Source organism: Somniosus microcephalus, chromosome 3 (genome assembly GCF_052327205.1).
Source record: "Somniosus microcephalus isolate GS21.2 chromosome 3, FLI_Smic_1.0, whole genome shotgun sequence".
NCBI classification, from domain to species: Eukaryota; Metazoa; Chordata; class Chondrichthyes; order Squaliformes; family Somniosidae; genus Somniosus; species Somniosus microcephalus.
Genome location: NC_140989.1, coordinates 23,430,882 through 23,454,473, shown reverse-complemented (window position 1 = coordinate 23,454,473; position 23,592 = coordinate 23,430,882). Strand labels below are relative to the sequence as shown.

The 23,592-nt window shown below is 50.2% G+C and overlaps 1 protein-coding gene across 1 annotated transcript in view; it reads left to right on the top strand.

The window, feature by feature from the left end:
• The window catches only part of arfgef3 (ARFGEF family member 3), a 179,041-nt gene that overhangs the window by 29,672 nt on the left and 125,777 nt on the right, over nt 1-23,592 (top strand). Inside the window, exons 2-8 of the mRNA XM_085979326.1 lie at nt 4,379-4,430; nt 8,956-9,037; nt 14,876-15,007; nt 16,279-16,347; nt 18,028-18,150; nt 21,368-21,410; nt 22,753-22,837. Coding sequence (XP_085835452.1) covers nt 4,379-4,430; nt 8,956-9,037; nt 14,876-15,007; nt 16,279-16,347; nt 18,028-18,150; nt 21,368-21,410; nt 22,753-22,837 — 586 coding nt within the window. The remainder of the gene's footprint in view (nt 1-4,378; nt 4,431-8,955; nt 9,038-14,875; nt 15,008-16,278; nt 16,348-18,027; nt 18,151-21,367; nt 21,411-22,752; nt 22,838-23,592) is intronic.

Here is a 23,592-nt window from a genome sequence, read left to right as displayed (position 1 = left end):
CTGACCAACTCGTTTATATCTTCCTGTAGCCTGAGGCTTTCCTCCTCACAATTTACCACCCCACCAATTTTCGTGTCATCTGCGAACTTACTGATCATACCTTTTACATTCTCATCCAAATCATTTATGTAGATCACAAACAGCAAGGGACCCAGCACCGATCCCTGAGGTACCCCACTAGACACAGGCTTCCAGTCACAAAAGCAACCTTCGACCAACCTCCGAGGGACTGCCTAAGAAGAAGAGAATCTGTGGAGAGAGAAACAAAGTTAATGTTTCAGGTCGATGACCCTTCGTCAGAACTCCGTGGCCTAGAAATTGGGTATAGCCCGGCTTGAGGCGTTAGAACTGGCGCTGCGCAAAGTTTATAGCCAGACGAAACTTATCGCCGCCTGGCACAATATTGGGTTGCATCGCCCCTAAAGGTGATTGAGGCGTGAATTCAGGCGTTACACGGGACTCCTAAGGCGCTAAACTTCCGGCGCAACCCAATATCGGAGCGGACGGGCTCAGCGCAGGTGCTCTCAATTACCGATGACCACGAGACTTCCAGGCACCGGCCAGCTCTTAAAGGGGTGGGTCAGTCAGCTTCAGCATCCACACTCTGTGCCTTGCAGGCCTCAGAATCGGCGCAGGCCCTTCTCTGGCGATAAAAACTTGGACCAGATGGAGAAGGTGAGACAGAGAGCAGAGCGCTTCATCAATGAGGCTCTGGAGCAATTGGTGGCCGCAGTGGAGCGTCGGCGAGATGTTCTCTACCCAGACAATGGCAGGAGGCCGAATCATAAGGACTACCGACGAGCTTGGAGGGATGTATGCCAGAGGGTCAACTCCAGCAGCATGGTGACCAGGAGCCCTGTCCAATGCAGAAAGAAATTCAACGACCTCACTCGGGTCGTGAGGGTGGGTGTTGTTCCTGCAAACTTCTGCATCCCTTCATTTGCACCTGACTTTATGGCTACAGGGTGGCCTGTGCCCCATTGGCCATCTGCCAGCAAGAACCCATGGCCCTTTCTGGGCACACACATGCACATTTGACTCAGGGCGTCATGTAAGGGCTCTTGCACCATGGGGGGCATGAGATGATCACTCAGGGCATCAGGTAACATAACTTCCCCTCCTTTCCCCTGCAGTCCATGCTGGCGAGGATTGGCAAAGACCAGCTTCGCACCGGTGGAGGACCTCCACAAGTGGTCACTCTCACGGATCTCGAGGAGAGAGTCCACCAGATTCTTGGAGGACGTCTGAGTGATCCTGTAACCACTGCAGCTACCGACCCCATTGTCGACAGCGATGGTAAGGTTCTCACCTCTTACAACTGTCTCCTTCCACTTGGTCCCCCCGCCAGCATGCTTTCTCACTGTGGACCCATGTCATAGCCTTGCCGCAATCTGGCATCCCTTGCTGCCAACCTGTCCTTTTGCTAAAGCCACTCTTCCACCTCCCTACTTTCAGATGCTGCATCACCAGCTCGGGAGCCGGGCCCTCAAGCTGCCAGTGCCAGTGCCTCCGAAGGCTCAATGAGAAAATTACTGTCCAACAGAAGGTCAGCAACTCTCTCCAGCAACGATCAGGATGGCCAGCCCAAATGGCTGCAGCTTTTATACTAGTGCTGTCCCCTTTAAATAGCGCCCCCCAAGTCCGAGAAGGGCCTGGGAACGCTCCATCCAACTGTCAATAATAGCGCCAGGCGGAAAGGTTGCGGGCGCCACCGAATATCCGGTCCCGGGCGCAAAAATGGCGTTGCATACTGAAATGACGTCATGATCTGCCTGCGCCTGCAGGCGCGCACAAAGAGTTAGCGCCGGCGCAAAAATCATACTCAATATGGGAGGTGGCGCTATATTCACAGCGCCCGCCCGAAAATTGGGTAACGCCCCAATTCTTGGGCTCTTTAGGCGCTAATCGCTGGCGCTACCAACCGAATTTCTAGGCCCTTATCTTTTTCTGTTTTTACATCAGTGAGCAGGTTATTGGTGAGTAAGTACCACTTGATAGCACTGTCGCTGACACCTTCCATCACTTTGCTGATGATTGAGAGTAGACTGATGGGGCAGTAATTGGCCGGATTGGATTTGTCCTGTTTTTTGTGGACAGGATATACCTGGGCAGTTTTCCACATTGTCGGATAGATGCCAGTGTTGTAGCTGTACTGGAACAGCTAGGCTAGAGGCGCGGCTAGTTCTGGAACACAAGTCTTCAGCACGACAGCCGGGGTGTTGTCAGGGCCCATAACCTTTGCTGTATCCAGTGCGCGCAGCTGTTTCTTGATACCATGTGGAGTGAATCAAATTGGCTGAAGAGTGGCTTCTGTGATGGTGGGGACCTCAGGAGTAGGCCGATATGGATCATCCACTCAGCACTTCTGGCTGAAGATGGTTGCAAGCACTTCAGCCTTGTCTTTTGCACTCACGTGCTGGGCTCCACCATCATTGAGATGGGGCTATTCATGGAGCCTCCTCATCCCGTTAATTGTTTAATGGTGCACCACCATTCCCGATTGGATGTGGCAGGACTGCAGAGCTTTGATCTGTTCCGTTGATTGTGGGATCGCTTAGCCCTGTCTATAGCATGCTGCTTCCGCTTTTTAGCATGCATGTAGTCCTGTGTTGCAGCTTCCCCTGGTTGGCACCTCATTTTTAGGTACGCCTGGTGCTGCTCCTGGCATGTTCTTCTGCACTCCTCATTGAACCAGGGTTGGTCCCCTGGCTTGATGGCAATGGTAGAGTGAGGGATATGCCGGGCCATGAGGTTACAGATTGTGGTGGATTGCTGATGGCCCACAGCGCCTCATGGATGCCCAGTTTTGAGCTGCTAGATCTGTTCTGAATCTATCCCATTTAGCACAGTGGTAGTGACACACAACATGATGGAGGACACTAACCTATTGGACATGAAATGCTTGGATCAGGATAGTCCTTGGATTCGATTTTCCGAATAGTGGGAAATACAGTGGTAATAGGAATGTTGCTTTGGAATTTTGTATCATCTTCTGGGAATGAAAAAGAGGAAAGAAAAAAAACAAGACAACAACAACAGCAATAATGCCCCAAGGTTCTTCACAGGAGCGTAATCAGGCAAAAATCGGCACAGAGGCAAAGAAGGAGATATTAGGACAAGTGACCAAAAAGCTTGGTGAAAGAGATCACAGAAATCACAGAAACCACACAGTGCAGATAGAGGCCATTTCGGCCCATCGAGCCTGCACCGACACATATCCCACCCGATCCCCGTAACCCCTACACCAACACATATCCCACCCTATCCCCGTAACCCCACGTATTTAATCCCCCTAACACTAAGGGTCAATTTATCATAGCCAATCAACCTAACCCGCACATCTTTGGACTGTGGGAGGAAACCGGAGCACCCGGAGTAAACCCACGCAAACACGGGGAGAATGTGCAAACTCCACACAGACAGTCGCCCGAGGCCGGATTCGAACCCGGGTCCCTGGCGCTGTGAGGCAACAGTGCTAACCACTATGCCACCGTGCTGGTTTTAAGGAGCGTCTTAAAGGAGAGTAGAGAGAGGTGGAGAAGTTTAGGGAGGAATTACAAAGCTTAGGGCCTAGGCAGCTGAAGTCACGGCCGCCAATGGTGGGGCGAAGGACTAGAGGGGGATGCACAAGAGGCCAGAATTGGAGGAACGCCACCTCGGAGGGTTGTAGGCAGTGTTCCCTGTAAGCTGCGCAGGCGCGCAGCCGCGGAGCGCTCCAGAGAACCCGCGCAGCGCTCCAGGGAAACCGCGCAGCCGTGCAACACTCCAGGGAACCCGCGCAGCGCTCCAGGGAACCCGCGCAGCAGCACAGCGCTCCAGGGAACCCGTGCCAGCCGCGCAGCGCTCCAGGGAAACCGCGCAGCGCTCCAGGGAACCCGCGCAGCGCTCCAGGGAACCCTCGCAGCCGCGCAGCGCTTCAGGGAACCCGCGCAGCCGCGCAGCGCTTCAGGGAACCCGCGCAGCCGGCTTGCCGGCTTTTCAATGCAAAAACTGCATATGCTTGGTATTGTGATTGGCCCGTGCACTGCGTGGCGCCAAAAATAATTACAGGGAGCATTGGTCGTAGGGCTGGAGGAGGTTGCAGAGATAGGGAGGGGTGCGCCCATGGAGGGATTTGAACGCGAGGACGTGAATTTTAAAACTGAGGCGGTGGCGGACCGGGAGCCAATGTAGGTCAGCGAGCACAGGAGCGATGGGTGACTTGGACTTAGTCCCCGTAAGCCCTTGTCGGTCCCCTTCCTTATGCCTGCTGGAGAAACCTTGAGGGGACAGGAGCTTTACATATAGAGTAGCCCCTGGAGCCTGATGCAAGGGATGTACTCCAGACTGTGCGACTCTACTTTAAAAATCATTGAATCCTGCTTACTCATTTTTTCAGAGACACTGGAATCTGAAAACGTAGTTGCCAGACTGCCTACTTATCAACTGAGGTAAGCTTTTCAGTTTTATTAAAATCTTAAGCACTCGAATTTGAACACAGCCTGTTTTTTTATATGATAGCAAAATACTGCGGATGCTGGAAATCCGAAATAACAACAGAAAACGCTGGAAAAACTCAGCAGGCCCAGGCAACATCCGTGGAGAGAGAAACAGTGTCAACGTTTCAGGTCGAAGACCCTTCATTGGAACTGAGAAAAAAGCAGGAAATGAAACAGATTAAAAAGCAAGTTTGGGGGCCCTTAATGTCTCTTCACCTCTCAGACCTTCCCTTTTGTTCTTTCATCCCCTCCCCCATTTCCCAGCCCCCAAACTTGCTTTTTAATCTGTTTCATTTCCTGCTTTTTTTCTCAGTTCTGACGAAGGGTCCTCGACCCGAAACGTTGACTCTATTTCTCTCTCCACGGATGTTGCCTGGCCTGCTGAGTTTTTCCAGCGTCTTCTGTTGTTATTTCTGTTTTTTTTATATGTTAGAAATAACATTGAGAATCTACTATCTGAGAGGATGTCCTTCAAAGCAGCTGCCTATTCTCCATGTAGGAATTACAAGTATGCAAGAATCAAAATTCCATTGGTTACAACTCGGGGTTTGCTCGCAATATTTTTAACTTGTTGTCACCCTCAGAGGCATCCTCCGCAGACGAGACTGTGGTCTGAAACCTAACCTTGCGAATATGGGAAGTGACATGAAATAATACTGAGCGGGCTACGGGTGGCGCTGTCCAGGGAGAGTATAAATACTCGGGCACGGGCCCAGCTTGCGCAGGACATTCTTAACAGGAACTAGTGAAGGACACAACTAGACCTCCATGTTGTAAAACAGTTGATTAAAGCTTTGTTTAACGCTTAGACCAAGTGCCTAGTAGTTTTCTTACATCAGGAAGTACTGGGCGCAACTTTCAACTTTGACTGACTTTAGTGGACAGGTGAACCAGGCGGGTATATAATGGGCGGCCGATCGACAACCGCCCCGCTTACAACCCCCCCCCCCCCCCCCCCGCCAAAGTTGAAAGTTCCAACGTGTGCGTAGCAGGGCCGTATAGTCGTCCCGCTGTGTTGTAAACCTGCTCCCGCAGAGTATGTAGAATCGCCCTACATTATCACTTCAACAGACGGATAACATCAGTCGCCCCAGAAAACTCTTGGTAACAGGTTAAACTGTTAAACAGGTTTATTCACACATAGAATTATTTAGAGCACCCAGGTGAGACATTGGACATATCAATACAGTACCAGAAGTCTGAAGACAGATTAATCAAAACAAACCGGTCACAAATTCTCTCTGAATTCTTGACATACACTCAGAAATAAATTGACAGTCCTGCTCCACAGCAAGGGCAGAATATAGTTATTTAAGTGTAAGCTTTCAGAGCCAGATTTATGCACGGCAAGACGAGCTGAACTGCTAACGTCTAAACTGATATAATTATGGTGATGAACCAACAGTTGCTTTGAAAGCTATTTTTTTAATTATTATTCATTCTCGGGATGTGGGCGTCGCTGGTGAGGCCAGCATTTATTGCCCATCCCCGTTGTTATGGAGTCACATACTGGGCAAGGATGGCAGGTGCCCTTCCCTTAAAAGGGGATTAGTGAACCGGTTGGGGTCTGTCAGACGAAGCTGATTGGATGAACAATGCCAACAGCCTTCAGAACCCACAGACTCAAAGGGCAAGAGGGTAGGCACCTAGGGTTGGCGATGAGGTCCGTGGAAAATACCGTGTCTGGGTTTGGTAATTTGAAACTGCGACAGACAGGATACACAATCCATTTACGTGACTCATAAGTGCACTTAACTGGATTGATTTTTCTGCTCTAAAGCAAGCAGCTTTCTTCCTGCGACCCTTCCTGATAGGTTTAAAGGAGAGTGTTCTCATGGACATCAAGGGAGCGTTACAGGAGTACGGTGGCATAGTGGCTATGTTACCGGACTAGTAATCCAGAGGCTTGGCCTTATGATCCAACAACTATTAATTTACATCCCACCATGACAGCTGGGGAATTTAAATACAGTTAATTAAATTAAACATCTGGAATGAAAAGCTAGTGTCAGTAATGGTGACCATGATAAACTGCTGGATTGTTGTGAAAACCCATCTGGTTCACTAATGTCCTTTAGGGAAGGGAATCTATCGCCCTTACCCGGTCTGGCCTGTATGTGACTCCAGACCCACAGCAATGTGGTTGACTCTTAACTCCGCTGAAATGATCCTTGCAAGCCACTCAGTTGTATTCAAGAAAGCAGCTCACCACCACCTTCTCCAGGGTAGTAAATGTCTGCCTTGCTGGTGACGCCCACATCCCGTGAATTAATAAAAACAGTCACCCATCCCTTTTTCCTGCCTCGTCCTGCTCAAACTTGTCAGTGCGATACAGCAGTTTGTGAGTAACTATCTAGAACTGAACTTGCCATCGTAGCTCAGCTCTGTATGTTTTATCGCTCAGTTGGTCCGTACCCTGTGACATGAATCTTGTCATTCACGTGGAAATGACTTATGAAGTAATACTGGGCGGCCTGCTGGTGGCGCTGTCCAGGGAGAGTATAAATACTCGGGCACGGGCCCAGCTTGCTCAGGACATTCTTTAACAGGAACTAGTGAAGGACACAACTAGATCTCCATGTTGTAAAACAGTTGAATAAAGCCTTGTTTAATACTCAGACCAAGTGCCTAGTAGTTTTCTTACGTCAACCTGGTTTTTCGCAGCTGTGGTTGGGTGGCATTAGGCGGGTTGGGGGCGGGGGGTTGTGTAGGTGGGGTTTTACATCCCCTGCAACACCGCACTGTGTGCTGTGCCATCTCAGCCGCGCTGTCGTGCGGAGGGAAGGCTGGAGGAAGAGTCCTCTCCCTGTGTTACTCTTCCACACCTCCGAGGAGCTGGCTGTACTGTGACGTCGGCAGAGGTCCAGGTGCAGGCTTCGGTCGGGGAATTGGCATGAAACAGGGAGGCTCCGAAACAAAGAGGGAGGAGAGAACGGTAACTTTCTGCCAGGCGTGGAGCTGGGTTCCGAAGAACACAAGGGAAACCGCACCTTTACAAGGCGATTGATGAAGTAATCGGGAGTGCGTTCTCTAAAAGGTGCTTTCATGTCGGGAGTCAGAGAGGAATTTCCCAGAATCGTTTTTTTTCTCTGAATTGGCCTAGGGTTTATTTTTGCCTCTGCCCGTGGGTGGCGAGCACGGTGGGCCGTGTGGCCTAGTTACAGCGTGGCTGATGGGACAGACTCAAGGGAGCAGCTGGTCCTATTCTGTCCGGTCTTTTGGTCTATTCGTAATGGACATGCTCAGATTGGAACAGAAACAGCACCTTGCATTTCTACAGTGCCTTTAATCTAGTAAAACACCCCAAGACTCTTCACAGGAGCATTATCAAACAAAATTTGACACATAAGGAGATATTAGGACAGGTGAAGAGGTAGGTTTTAAGGAGCGTCTTAAAAGAGGAGAGAGAGGCAGAAAGTTTTAGGGAGGGAATTCCAGAGCTTAGGGCCTCAGCAGCTGAAGGCACGGCTGCTAATGGTGGAGCGATTAAAATTGGGGATGCGCAAGAGGCCAGAATTGGAGAGCGCCGAGATCTCGGAGGGTTGTGGGGCTGGAGGAGGTTACAGAGATAGGGAGGGGCAAGGCCATGGAGGGAATTTGAAAATAAGGAAAACCCATGATTATGCTCCACCATTGTTGGTCAGTGCACCATTTGATGTTGTGGTGCTGAGCTATACCAGCCAGAAGGTCTGTCCTCTCGACCAACAGTAGGCCTACCGAGAGCAGTGCCAAGTGAGATAGCACAAGAGGCACAGGCCACAGGTATAGTCCAGCTTTCCCAAACCAGATCTTGTATTAGCAATAAGATGGGAAAAAAACTAAATTTATGCACTCGCATATATTACCCAAGGGTTCAACCAAGTGACAGCAATTCATCAATGACTATCTCCCTCTAATAGGCACATATGTCATTACCTATCATGACCATTCCTTGCAGCATATTAAATGCCACACTGGCCTTCCCACCAACTGGCAAATAAAAAACACATGTCAGCATTTGCCTCCTCATGGTCAGACGGTTGCGGGTTCCAAATCCCACTCCAGAGAGTTGAGCACAAAATCTAGGCTGACACTCCCAGCGCAGCACTGAGGGAGCGCAGCACTGTCGGAGGTGCCGTCTTTCAGGTGAGAGGTTAAACCGAGGCCCCGTCTGCTCAGGTGGACATAAAAGATCCTACGGCACTATATCGAAGAAGAGCAGGGGAGTTCTCCCTGGTGTCCTGGCTAATATCTAGCTCTCAACCCACATCACTAAAACAGATGATCTGGTCATTATCACATTGCTGTTTGTGGGATCTTGCTGTGCGCAAATTGGCCGCTGCGTTTCCTAATTTACAACAGTGACTACACTTCAAAAGTAACGTTGTGAGGTCCTGAGGTGGTGAAAGGAATATATAAATGCAAGTTCTTTCTTTCTAATCGGATACACTGGATTATTGAAAGCCTTTGACTTATTCCCCTTGTATCTTTCTGTTAGGGAACGATGCCTAATTCCTCTGAAGCTCGCTCTGGAATCGAAGAATGTCAAACTAGCTCAGCACGCATTAGCTGGAATGCAGGTTGGTACTGATGCTTCATCTTAAACGGGGATTTGCTTCACCGGACCAATATTTGTCCCTCAGCCAGCATCACTAAAAACAGATGATCTGGTCATTAACTCATGGCTGTTTGTGGGAGCTTGCTGTGCGCAACGTGGCTGCCGCGTTTCCCTACATTACAAGACTTCAAAGAAGTACTTCATTGGCTGTAAAGCGCTTTGGGACATCCTGAGGTCGTGACCGGCGCCGTATAAATGCATGTCTATTTTTTTTCTTCTGGGGCGGGTGTGCGCACGTGGATATTCACACATTGCACACATGTGGAATGCTGGAGCCAGCCCAGCTGTGCCCGTTTCTGGAACGTGTATTTAATTTCCGCTGGTCGGGTGAAGAGAGAGGCTCATATTGCTGGAGGCCTGGTAATCAAATCGAGCCTCCCTGAGGCAGCAGACAACACTATTAGAAATAATCACTCATTCAAGGGGGTTGGAAAATGGATTGTTTCTATGGGCTCATTGAAGTCGATCAGGTCGGATTAATGTGTGCCTGGGTCTCAATCAATCACCCTGATAAGTGTTTATTTGTTGTGAGCAGAGCCTGCCTCCCAGGTGCACACTGGTTAAGTGATTTTTATTTTTTAAAAAGTGACTTATTGACAAACGAGTGCACCTGAAGCTATCATTGAACACCATCTATTTTCATCTCGAACGGTCACCATTTCACAGTGGTTACATTACTGGGCTACTAATGCAGAGGCCCGGCCAAATGATCAAGGGGCATGAGTTTAAATCTCCACCACAGCAGCTGGGGAAATTTAAATTCAATTAAATAAATCTGTAATAAAAATAACTATAACAGTGACCATGAAACTACCAGATTGTTGTAAAAACCCATCTGGTCAACTAATGTCCTTAAGGGAAGGAAATCTGCCGTCCTTTACCCAGTCTAGATGGTATGTGACTCCAGACCCACAGCAAACTCTGAAATGGCCTAGCAAGCCACTTATTCAAGAAGGGGGGCTCACCACCATCTTCTGGAGGGGGCAGGAAATGCTGGCCTTGCCGGTGACGCCCACATCTCATGAATAAATTAAAAAACACGCTTAGAAAAAGGCTCAAACCCGTGCATACTTTCCAACAGACGTCATTTTAATATACACCAATAAATCCCTCTGTGCACTTCTTAAGTGCTGGTGTTCACCTGTTTAAAATCAACAACTTTGCAATCATCTTCAGCCAGAGGCGCCGAGTGGACAATCCATCTCGGCCTCCTCCTGAGATCCCCACCATCACAGAAGCCAATCTTCAGCCAGTTCGATTCACTCCATGTGATGCCAAGAAACGGCTGAGCGCACTGGGTACAGCAAAGGCTGTGGGCCCCGACAACATCCCGGCTGTCGTGCTGAAGACACGTGCTCCAGAACTAGCCGTGCCTCCAGCCAAGTTGTTCCAGTACAGCTACAACACTGGTATCTATCTGACAATGTGGAAAACTGGCCAGGTATGTCCTGTCCACAAAAAGCAGTACAAATCCAACCCAGCCAATTACCGCCCCATCAGTCTACTCTCAATCATCAGCAAAGTGATGGAAGGTGTCGTCAGCAAAGTGATGGAAGGTGTCTTCAACAGTGCTATCAAGCGGCACTTACTTACCAATAACCTGCTCACTGATACTAAGTTTGGGTTCCGCCAGGACCACTCGGCTCCCGACCTCATTACAGCCTTGGTCCAAACATGGACAAAGGAGCTGAATTCCAGAGGTGAGGTGAGAGTGACTGTCCTTGCATTAAGGCAGCATTTGACCAAGTGTGGCATCAAGGAGCCCTAGTAAAACTGAAGTCAATGGGAATCAGGGAGAAAACTCTCCACTGGCTGGAGTCATACCTAGCACAAAGGAAGATGGTTGTGGTTATTGGAGGTCAATCATCACAACCCCAGGACATCGCTGCAGGAGTTCCTCAGGGCAGTGTCCGAGGTCAAACCATCTTCAGCTGCTTCATCAATGACCTTCCCTCCAACATAAGGTCAGAAGTGGGGATGTTCGCTGATGACTGCACAGTGTTCAGCGCCATTCACAACTCCTCAGATAGTGAAGCAGTCCATGCCCGCATGCAACAAGACCTGGACGATGTTTAGGCTTGGGCTGATGAGTAGCAGGTAACATTCATACCACACAAGTGCCAGGCAATGATTATCTCCAACAAGCGAGAGTCTAACCACCTCCCCTTGACATTCAATGGCATTACCATTGCCGAAACCCCCACCATCAACAGCCTGGGGGTCACCATTGACCAGAAACTTAACTGGACCATCCACATAAATACTGTGACAAGAGCAGGTCAGGGGCTGGGTATTCTGCGCAAGTGCCTCACCTCCTGACTCCCCAAAGCCTTTCCAACATCTACAAGGCACAAGTCAGGAGTGTGATGGAATACTCTCCACTTGCCTGGATGAGTGCAGCTCCAACAACACTCAAGAAGCTCGACACCATCCAGGACAAAGCAGCCCACTTGATTGGTGCCCCATCCACCACCTTAAACATTCACTCCCTCCACCACTGGCGTACTGTGGCTGCAGTGTGTACCATCTACAAGATGCACTGCAGCAAATTGCCAAGGCTTCTTTGGCAGCACCTCCCAAACCCGCGAGCTCTTCCACCTAGAAGGACAAGGGCAGCAGGCGCATGGGAACACCACCACCTCCAAGTTCCCCTCCAAGTCACACGCCATCCTGACTTGGAAATAAATCGCCGATCCTTCATCGTCGCTGGGTCAAAATCCTGGAACTCCCTCCCTAACAGCACTGTGGGAGTAACTTCACCACACGGACTGCAGCGGTTCAAGAAGGCGGCTCACCACCACCTTCTCAGGGGCAACTAGGGATGGGCAATAAATGCCGGCCTTGCCAGCGACGCCCAAATCCCGTGAATGCCAGTGGGCAAACTGCTTCCAGCTGACTGGAGCGCCCTCTGTTAAGCGGAGCGTGTGCCGGTGAACGAGGGTGGCTTTGACTGACTCAAGTTCTGACGGTTTTCATTCCTCCCCAAGGGGAAGCTGTCCCTTGACATCCTCCTTCCTCCTCCCCAACCACCCTCCCACACCAGCCCCGCACCCCACGCCCCCTCACCCCCACTGGCACTGTGGAGAACGGAGAACTTCTCCGGTGTGCGAGCGCCTGTGCCTGACCACATCACGGCACCGCGTTTCGACGTATCCAGGCTCCCTCCCGGTCTCAGGAGCTGTAGCTCAACAACAACAACAACAACAACTTTCATTTATATAGTGCCTTTAACGTAGTAAAATGTCCCCAGGGCTCCTCACAGGAGCAATTATCAAAGAAAATGTGACACCGAGCCCCGTAGAATCATAGAAATTTACCGCACAGAAGGAGGCCATTCGGCCCGTCGTGCCTGTGCCGGCTGAAAAAGAGCTTTTCAGCCTAATCCCACTTTCCAGCTCTTGGTCCGTAGCCCTGTAGGTTACGGCAATTCAAGTGCATATCCAAGTACTTTTTAAATGTGATGAGGGTTTCTGCCTCTATCACCCTTTCAGGCAGTGAGTTCCAGACCCCCACCACCCTCTGGGTGAAAACATTTCTCCTCAAATCCCCTCTAAACCTTCCACCAATTACTTTAAATCTATGCCCCCTTGTTATTGATCTCTCTGCTAGGGGAAATAGGTCCTTCCTATCCACTCTATCTAGGCCTCTCATAATTTTATACACCTCAGTAAGGTCTCCCCTCAGCCTCCTCTGTTCCAAAGAAAACAGACCCAGCCTATCCAGTCTTTCCTCACAGCTAAGATTCTCTACTCCTGGCAACATCCTCGTAAATCTCCTCTGTACCCTCTCTAGTGCAATCACATGCTTCCTGTAATGTGGTGACCAGAACTGCACGCAGTACTCTAGCTGGGGCCTAACTAGTGTTTTATACAGTTCAAGCATAACCTCCCTGCTCTTGTATTCTATGCCTTGGCTAATAAAAGGCAAGTATCCCGTACGCCTTCTTAACCACCTTATCTACCTGTCCTGCTACCTTTAGGGATCTGTGGACATGCACTACACACACGTTCCTCTACCCTTCTCAGTATCCTACCATTTATTGTGTAATCCTTGCCTTGTTTGCCCTCCCCAAATGCATTACCTCACACTTCTCCGGATTGAATTCCATTTGCCACTTTTCTGCCCACCCAACCAGTTCATTGATATCTTCATAAGGAGATATTAGTACAGCTGACCAAAAGCTTGGTCAAAGAGGTAGGTTTACTTGCCATAGAGAGAGTGCAACAAAGGTTCACCAGACTGGTTCACAGAATCAGAATCACAGAAACCCCACAGTGCAGATAGAGGCCATTTCAGCCCATCGAGCCTGCACCGACACATATCCCACCCGATCCCCGTAACCCCTACACCAACACATATCCCACCCTATCCCCACGTATTTAATCCCCCTAACACTAAGGGTCAATTTATCATGGCCAATCATCCTAACCTGCACATCTTTGGACTGTGGAAGGAAACCAGAGCACCCGGAGGAAACCCACGCAAACACGGGGAGAATGTGCAAACTCCACACAGACAGTCACCCGAGGCCGGATTCGAACCCGGGTCCCTGGCGCTGTGAGGCAACAGTGCTAACCACTATGTCACCATGCTGCCCTTTCCTGGGATGGGGTGATTGTCCTATGAGGAGAGATTGAGTAGACTAGGCCTATATTCTCTAGAGTTTAGAAGAATGAGAGGTGATTTCATTGAAACATACAACATTCTTACAGGGCTTGACAGGGTAGATGCAGGGAGGATGTTTCCCCTGGCTGGGGAGTCTAGAACCAGGGGTCACAGTCTCAGAATATGGGGTCGGCCATTTAGGACTGAGATGAGGAGAAATGTCTTCACTCAGAGGGTGGTGAATCTTTGGAATTCTCTACCCCAGAGGGCTGTGGAGGCTCAGTCGTTGAGTATATTCAAGACAGAGATCGCTAGATTTTTGAATATTAAGGGAACTAAGGGATATGGGGATTGTGCAGGAAAGTGGTGTTGAGGGTAGAACATCAGCCATGATCTTATTGAATGGCGGAGCAGGCTCGAAGGGCCAATTAGCCTACTCCTGCTCCTAATTCTTATGTTCTTATGTTTTAAGGAGCGTCTTAAAGGAAGAGAGAGAGGTAAAGAGGCGGAGAGGTTTAGGGAGGGAATTCCAGAGCTTAGGGCCTAGGCAGCTGAAGGCACGGCCACCAATGGTTGAGCGATTATAATCAGGGATGTGCAAGAGACCAGAATTGGCAAGTATCTCGTGGGGGGTTGTAGGGCTGGAGGAGGTTACAGAGATAGGGACAGATGAGGCCATGGAGGGATTTGAAAACAAGGATGAGAATTTTAAAATCGAGCTGTTGTCGGACTCGGAGCCAATGTAGGTCAGCGAGCACAGGGGTGATGGGCGAACGGGACTTGGTGCGAGTTAGGACACGGGGGCAGCGAGCACAGGGGTGATGGGCGAACGGGACTTGGTGCGAGTTAGGACACGGGGGCAGCGAGCACAGGGGTGATGGGCGAACGGGACTTGGTGCGAGTTAGGACACGGGGGCAGCGAGCACAGGGGTGATGGGCGAACGGGACTTGGTGCGAGTTAGGACACGGGGCAGCAGAGTTTTGGATGAGCTCAAGTTTACGTAGGGGTAGAACGCGGGAGGCCGGCCGGGAGTGCGTCGGAATAGTCGAGTCCGGAGGTAACAAAGGCGCGGGAGGAGGGTCTCAGCGGCGGATGGATGGGCTGAAGCCGGGGACGGAGTCGGGCGAGGTGACGGAGGTGGAAATAGGCGGTCTTGGTGGCGGAGAGGTAACTTTCTTGCATGTGCTCCGTTAGAAATTGCTGGCGGACGAGAGGCTGGTGTCTGCGGAGAAGGAGCTGGAAGAGAGACAGCTGCTGAATCAGATGCTGGACACCATGAAGGTCACACCCTTTCTCAACGAGGACCTGCAAGTGGAAGTGATGAAGGTGGTCACTGGTTTATAAAATGCTGACTTGTATACGAGAGTGATGATCCCCTTAAAACCCCTATTTGTTTGGCGGGGTGGGTCCACACTTAAAAGATTACTGTCCCTAATCTACGCCTGGCTACCGTTAAAGAGATGGGCCCCAAAATTCCAGGGAAACCCTACTCCGCAGCTGGACCAAGCAGGATTCCTGGCCGCTGACATCTAATGCTGGAGATCCCCCCTCACCCGAAATCCCAGGGACGGGGACGTTTCAGTAGTCAGGGTGCGTGGCCCCTGCACATTCAGAGGCACCCACCGTGACTGAGCTGAGGAAAATCACAGGAGTAGCCTACAGAATCAGAGGCCCTTAACCGGGGACGGCAGAGGTCTAAAATGGCCCGACATTTCAATGTAACCGATCCCCTTTTGGGTGCCAGTCGTGGCTCAGTGGGTGGCACTCTCGCCTCTTGAGGCAGAAGGTTGTGGGTTCAAGTCCCTACTCCAAGAGACTTGAGCACAAAATCCAGGCTGACACTCCAGTGCAGTGCTAGAGGGAGCGCTGCACGGTCGGAGGTGTCGTCTTTCGGATGAGACGTTAAACCGAGGCCCCCGTCTCCTCTCTCAGGTGGACGTAAAAGATCCCGTGGCCACTATTTCGGAGGTGCACAGGGGAGTTCTCCCCGGTGTCCTGGCCAATATTTATCCCTCAACCAACATCACTAAAGAAGCAGATTATCTGGTCATTATCACATTGCTGTTTGTAGGAGCTTGCTGTGCGCAAATTGGCTGCCGCGTTTTCTACATTACAACAGTGACTACACTTCAAAAGGTACTTCATTGGCGGTAAAGGACGTGAAAGGTGCTATATAAAAGCAATTCTTCCGTTTCTTTTCTTTTGGGGTCATTGAAAGGCCCAGTACGGGATGTACGCCTGCTCTCACCTGGCAAAGGCCGAGGGAGAGAGTATGGGCCAAAGTCCTAGGATATCTTCTCCAGACACACCTTGAAAGCTGCTCATGGCCTTCAGGAGGGAAGGCAGACGACTCCCCCGTACAGCACTTCCAAGGAACAGGGTAACCAGAGCAGCGCTCAGCCTCACGGCCTCCACCCTAACCTCTCCTCATTTGCTCCCTGAGGGCAAACATTGATGCAACGGCCGTTCGCGATAGAATTCCCCTGAAATACGGGCATCCGCTGTTTCTGCTGCGGTTGTGCGGAGATTGGGACTCGGTTTGAGGTTTTATTGCTGTTCCGCCTCTGATATTTTTGCTCTCTCCCCTTCTTTAAAAGGTGCTGCTTTGTATTACGTATTCATCGACTTTTGAAATAAATGGCAGTGCCGTGCTGAAGATTGCTGAGGTAACGCTGCTTGTGTACTCTTCACACCCTGCCTACCTATTTTGCTGGCTTGACAAAGTGTGTGCCCGTGTGTGTCTGTGTGCGTGTTTGTGTGTGTTTATGCATTTTGTGTGTGTGAGAGTGTGTGTGTGTGTGTGAGTGTGTGTGTATCTGAGTGTGTGTCTGTGTGTGTGTGAGTGTGTGTGTGTCTGAGTGTGTGTGTGAGTGTGTGTGTGTCTGAGTGTGTGTGTGAGTGTGTGTGCGTGTGTGTGTGTGAGAGTGTGTGCATGTGTGTGAGAGTGTTTGAGAGTGTGTGTGTGTGTGAGAGTGTGTGTGTGTGTGAGTGTGTGCATGTGTGTGAGTGTGTGTGCGTGTGAGAGTGTGTGCATGTGTGTGAGAGTGTTTGAGAGTGTGTGTGTGTGTGTGTGTGAGAGTGTGCGTGTGTGAGAGTGTGTGTGAGAGTGTGTGTGTGAGAGTGTGTGTGTGAGAGTGTGTGTGAGAGTGTGTGTGTGAGAGTGTGTGTGTGAGAGTGTGTGTGTGAGAGTGTGTGTGTGAGTGTGTGTGTGTGAGAGTGTGTGTGAGAGTGTGTGTGTGTGTGTGTGAGAGTGTGTGTGAGAGTGTGAGTGTGTGTGTGCGTGTGTGTGAGAGTGTTTGAGAGTGTGTGTGTGTGTGAGAGTGTGTGTGTGAGTGTGTGTGTGTGAGAGTGTATGAGTGTGTGAGTGTGTGTGTGCATGTGTGTGAGAGTGTTTGAGAGTGTGTGTGTGTGAGAGAGTGTGTGTGTGAGTGTGTGTGTGTGAGTGTGTGTGCACGGTGTGTGTGAGTGTGTGCACGTGTGTGTGTGAGTGTGTGTGTGTGTGTGTGTGTGTGTGAGTGTGTGTGTGTGTGAGAGTGTGTGCGTGTGTGTGAGAGTGTGAGTGTGAGTGTGTGTGTGTGTGTGTGTGTGTTGGCTGTAAAGTGTTTTGGGATGTCCTGAAGTCGTGAAAGGCACTTTATCAGTACAAGTTTTTTCTTTCAATCTGTCCCCTTCATCAAGTTAACCTTTTAAGTGTCAATGAGGGGTGGGGAGTGGAGCAATTTTCACCCTATACGTCTGGCAGAAACCGGGCAGATGGGAAGTTAAAATCATCCAGGTTACTTACCCTCCCTGGAGCCCGGCCATTATCAAGTCATTTCTCTCATTGCTGCTTGTGGGATCTTGCTGTGTTTCACATTGACTGCTACATTTGCCTATATTCCAACAGTGACTACACTTCCAAACTACTAATCACACACACACACACACACACACGCATGAAACAAGCATTGACAAATGTAAAGGTGTAAGGCGTTGAGTTTCCGCGGCCAGGTTCTGCTGATCCTCCTCCATGACATCGATGGAAGACCTGTAGAAACCCTCAGGGGAAGCGGAGGACAATCAAAGACCCCGCCCACCTACTGTTCCCGTTAAATTACGAGGCTGAACGGTCGCGCAGTGCTTTGGAGATCCCGCGCAGCAGGCTCACTGGCTTTGAAATGGAAAAATGAAATTTGAATGAGTTACGCCGCACGTTAAAGGGGCCGCACACTCAAAAAAATATTAGAGGGAACATTGCACCCACCGCCCCACCCCCCCGCCCCCGCCGGAACTCAACCCCGTGAACTTTGTTATTGCTGGCTTTTACTGCTTATCTCAAGTCCCCTCTCCTTGTTGTTACAAACCAGGTTTGCATTGAGACTTACGTCGCCAGTTGTCACCAGCGCAGTATCAACACCGCCGTGCGGGCCACGCTCAGCCAGATGTTGAGCGACCTGACTCAGCAGCTGCGTCTCAAGCAGGAGAACGAGGTGAGGCATTGCGTTGGGGGGGGCGGGAGGTGCCGCTGCTGTCTGTCGCTCGGTGCTCTGCCCGCTAAGACGGGGCTGAGTTTTAAAGTCACATCCTCGTGCTCACGTCTCTGGAGCGGGGCTCGAAATCGCAACCTCCTGCCTTAAGGAGGCAGGGAGGGGTGATGCCCACTGAGTTACAAAGAGGTCACAGCCAGACCGTTAGCTGGATATTAAGATGGTTGCCGTTTGTGCGATCTCAATGTTGTGCTACCTGGTCTCTGAGTTCACCAACAGTCGCTGTGCTTCTGTGTGATTCATTGCATGTTTGTGTGTGTGTGCTAGGCCAATGTAGCAGAGCCTGGTCTCCAATCATCTTGGATCCCCTTGCCATTGGACCAAGACCTTGCTCTGTCAAGCCCGTGTGGTAGCTGGTGTGCAGAAGGAGTGCAGCGAAGATTCACCAGACTGATACCTGGGATGGCCGGAATGACGTATGAGGAGAGATTGGGTCGATTGGGCTTGTACTCGCTGGAGTTTAGAAGAATGAGAGGGGATCTCATCGAAACTTATAAAATTCTAACAGGACTAGACAGACTAGATGCTGGAAGGATGTTCCCGATGGCGGGGGAGTCCAGAACCAGGGGTCACAGTCTAAGGATAAGGGGTAAGCCATTTAGGACAGAGATGAAGAGGAATTTCTTCACCCAGAGAGTGGTGAACCTGTGGAATTCTCTACCACAGAAGGCAGTAGAGGCCAATTTATTAAATATATTCTAGAAGGAGTTGGATATATTTCTTAAGGCTAAAGGGATCAAGGGATATGGAGAGAAGGCAGGAGCAGGGTACTGAATTTGGATGATCAGCCATGATCTCATTGAATGGTGGAGCAGGCTCGAGGGGCCGAATGGCCTACTCCTGCTCCTATCTTCTATGTTTCTATGCAATGGCCACCCCACGTTAAAAGAATTCACGCACAGGCATCTTCCACCCTTTTAAAATGAAGTTCGGGACCTGGAACGTGAAGGACCCTCGTGGACAACCCCAACATCAACCCAAGCCCGCCCCTTCAACCACCGTCTGCCCCCACCTGTGACAGAGACTGTAGGTCCCGCACTGGACTTATCAGTCACCTGAGAACTCATTTTTAGTGTGGAAGCAAGTCATCCTCGGTTCCGAGGGACTGCCTAAGAAGAAGAGGCTCTGCCCGCGGGGGTGTGTCTGCGCTGGGGTTTCCCCAGCCGCGACGTGTGCCATTTACGGCTCGGAGCTCAACTGTGTAAAAAGGTGGGGGAAGGGGGACAAGATGTTAAGGCATTCTCAAGACCTTAGCTTGCAAGCCAGAAATTGTGGCTCCAAGCAACTGGGAGTGACAGGCGGGGGTGGGGGGTTAGAGTAGTTGTGGTGAAGTGCTGAATGTCCTCAGAATGCGGCCTTCACTGCGGAGAGCGAAGAGGGGAAACATCCCGCAGATTTGGGGGAATGGGAACTAATTGGATGGCACTTTCAAAGAGCCGGCACAGGCACAATGGGCCGAATGGACTCGTTCTGTGCTGTATCCTTCTATGATTCTATTGAAAGTGTGTGGAAATCTAGTTAGGACAGGATCGGGACCGGCTGTTGAGCTGTTGCAACATTCCGTGCCTTTATTGAGTGAAGATTGAGATGCGGGGGTTGAATTTCAGCGAGGGTTCACCTGACCCTCCGCTGTAACATGGATGGAAGATCCTCAGAAATCCCCGGAGAATCGGAGGACCATCGGAGAACCCCCCCCCAACCCTGAAATTCAGCGCCGTGAACTCCGTTACTGTTGGCTGGTACTGCTCAGCTCAAGTGCCCTTCATTATTTCCCAATCCCTACAATGCAGGAAGAAAAAATAACAAACAGAAAATGCTGGAAACACTCAGCAGGCCAGGCAGCATCCGTGGAGAGAGAGAAACAGAGGAATGCAGGAAGCAATGCTGGTTCAAGTGGGGCAAGTGGAGCATGCTTCAGTAGGAGAGCATTTGGGCAACAGTGATCACAGTATCATTAGGTTCAGAGCCGTTATGGAAAGGGGCAAGGAAAAATGAAAAGTGAAGGAGGTACTTAAACTGGAAGAGGGCTCATTTCAGGGAGTTGGAAAGGGATCAGGCGGAATGGAAACAAGGATTATCACTTATCTTTCTGCCCCCCGCCCCCCACCCCCACTAAATAAACAAAGGAAAACTACAAAACTATGGTGAGAATGTGGAACTCACTACATAGAAACATAGAAGATAGGAGCAGGAGTAGGCCATTCGGCCCCTCGAGCCTGTTCCGCCATTCAATGAGATCATGGCTGATCATCCAAATTCAGTACCCTGTCCCTGCTTTCTCCCCATATCCCTTGATCCCTTTAGCCTTAAGAAATATATCCAACTCCTTCTAACTACCACTGGGAGTAGTGGAGGCGAAGAACATAGATGCATTTAAGGGGAAGCTAGATAAGCACGTGAGGGAGAAAGGAATAGAAGGATATGCTGATAGAGTTAAATGAAGAGGGGTACGAGGGCAGAAACGGCATAGACCTATTGAGCCGAATGTCCTGTTTCTGTGCTGTAAATACAATGTAATATGGTGTTTTTTTAACCTGTCTCTGAGAGTGGTAGCTCGATGATGAGCAGGCCTGAGTGTGCTCAAAGCCCTCCCTATTGTTGGGTCTTTTGGGCGAGCATTGGGTATCGCAAGGGAAAAACCTGGAGAAGAGTATTCAACGTCAGTGTCTGGTGGGGCATAACTGGTTGCTAAGCAGAGGATTGAGTGATGGAACAATTCGTGTCGCTAAAGTGAAGAGTGCCCTAATTTTAAACTCTTTAAACTCCTTGTACCTGTTACTACCTGCGATGCCCATGTTCCCAAACAGAATCCTTTTGAACTTGCGGATTGAGATATTTCTCCAAGTCGCACCTACCAAGGCTTTGTGCGATAGGGGAAAACGGGCGAGAACAAGTCGGCAGCCCGTTTCACATCTCTCGCTGTTGTATTTCCACTGACTTCAACAGAGATTAACAACCGAGAGAGATGTTAAATGGGCTGCTGGCTCACTATCACCCGTTTTTACAAAGTCCAAAATCTACCCCACACAGAGTTTAAACAGTCTAAAATTCTTTTACGCTCCTGCCACAGCTGAATGTACCTGCCTGTGTGTGTCGCGGTACAGGTTGACGTTGATGGCTTGACCTCACTAAGTATGTAACTTTTTTTTTCTCTTGACAGAATGGGGATGGGCGTCCCTCGCAGGAGGAATATCACAACAAAGGTAACTTCTCGGCAAAGCTGAGTGGAGCATAGACACCCAACATGGACTTGTTGGGCCGAATGGCCTGTTCCTGTGTTGTTAAAACTTTGTAACTCTTGGCGGTAGACACTTGAACTGTATTTTGAGGGTTATGGAGTGTCACCAAGCTTACCTATAGAATCATAGAATGATTTTTTTTTTGCCAAGTAAGCTTCTTCTGTGGCCATTTAATTCATCAATCAAACTGTTCCCACCATCATCTGCATCATTACCTCCCCATGTACTGGGGCATCAGTCAAAATACTATCTCCAGGCACAACCCAGGTTTGGAAGGACGGAATCTATAATTGCCCTCCTGGGTTGTCCACCATTGTGCCTTACTGAAGTCATCATGGCGACACTAGATTAAATGGGTGGGGGTTTAGGTACTCCTCCTTTAAGGCGCTCCTTAATAACCTCCCTCTTTGACCAAGCGTTTGCTCACCTGCCCTAATATCTCCTTAGGTGGCTCGGTGTCAAATTTTACATAGAAGATAGGAGCAGGAGTCGGCCATTCGGCCCCTCGAGCCTGCCCCGCCATTCGGCCCCTCGAGCCTGCTCTGCCATTCGGCCCCTCGAGCCTGCTCCGCCATTCGGCCCCTCGAGCCTGCCCCGCCATTCGGCCCCTCGAGCCTGCCCCGCCATTCAATGAGATCATGGCTGATCATCCAAACTCAGTACCCTGTCCCTGCCTTCTCCCCATATCCCTTGATCCCTTTAGCCTTAAGAAATATATCTAACTCCTTCTTGAATATATTTAATGAATTGGCCTCTACTGCCTTCTGTGGTAGAGAATTCCACAGGTTCACCACTCTCTGGGTGAAGAAATTCCTCCTCATTTCTGTCCTAAATGGCTTACCCCTTATCCTTAGACAGTGACCCCTGGTTCTGGACTCCCCGGCCATCGGGAACATCCTTCCTGCATCTAGTCTGTCTAGTCCTGTTAGAATTTTATAAGTTTCAATGAGATCCCCTCTCATTCTTCTAAACTCCAGTGAGTATAAGCCCAATCGACCCAATCTCTCCTCATACGTCATTCCTGCCATCCCAGGTATCAGTCTGGTGAATCTTCGCTGCACTCCCTCCATGGCAAGAACATCCTTCCTCAGATAAGGAAGATTTTGTTTGATTATCGCCCCTGTGAAGCGCCTCGGGGATGTTTTACGACGATGAGTTGTTGTTGTTGATTGGGCTTTCCTCAGTCCGTGCTTTCTCCGGTTATTATTTAAGGCAGTGGTGGATTTCCAATACTTTGCTGAGTTCTCTGTGCCTGAAGTGTTTGAGTTGCTTTGAACCCCTGGTTGTGTTGGACTCTTTTTGTCAGGCCCTTCAACCTCTGTCGAGACGCTGTGTGAAGATGTGGTCTCAGTGCTCGCCGTCCTTTACGAGAAGCTGCAAAGAGTTGTGAAGTAAGTGGACTGTATCGGAACGTTGGTAAGTTTTCCCAAGAATTTGTACCCTCTCCAGCTCAGGCCTTTATGAGACCAGTCTTAGCGGTCCAGCCATGGCTCAAGCTCAGGTATCTCGGCATTGACCAGAAATCCAAACCAAAGCTTGCCCGGTTGATGTGACTCGTCACTATACCGGGCAATGCTGTTACCAACTGGGCCGGTGGGGGGGGCGGGGGGGGGGGATTGGGTGGGTGGATGATGTAACTACAGTTCCTTTAACTCAGCGTGGTTTTCGCGGCAGACAAAACCCGCTGCATCGGGAATCATAGTGTCCTCGGCTCTCAAACCTGGCAAATTAGCTTCCCGGTGACCTCTCTGGGCTACGGCGCCCCTTCCGTCCCCCTGGAGAGTACAATTGCGGTAAAGTGCTGTTCCCACCAATGTTGCCCTTCAGCTGCCCGGCCGCGCAGTGCTGTGGAGGTCCCGCGCAGGCCGGCTCACCGGCTTTTCAATGGAAATAACCGCGCACGCGGGGACATTTGAATGGGCCGCGCAGCCCCTTAAAGGGGCCGTGCACCCAAAAAAACAATTACAGGGAACATTGGTCCCCAACCCTTAAAATGTCCACGTTTAAATCGGGCAGTCGCCAAAGAGCGATGACCATTAGCCATTTACATTAGCGCCAATCTCAAAGTTGCTGGTTACAGCGTCTCAAATACTCTGTGCATTTCGGGCAGAAACAGCTGTGTTTACGCACTAGTTCGCACCTCATT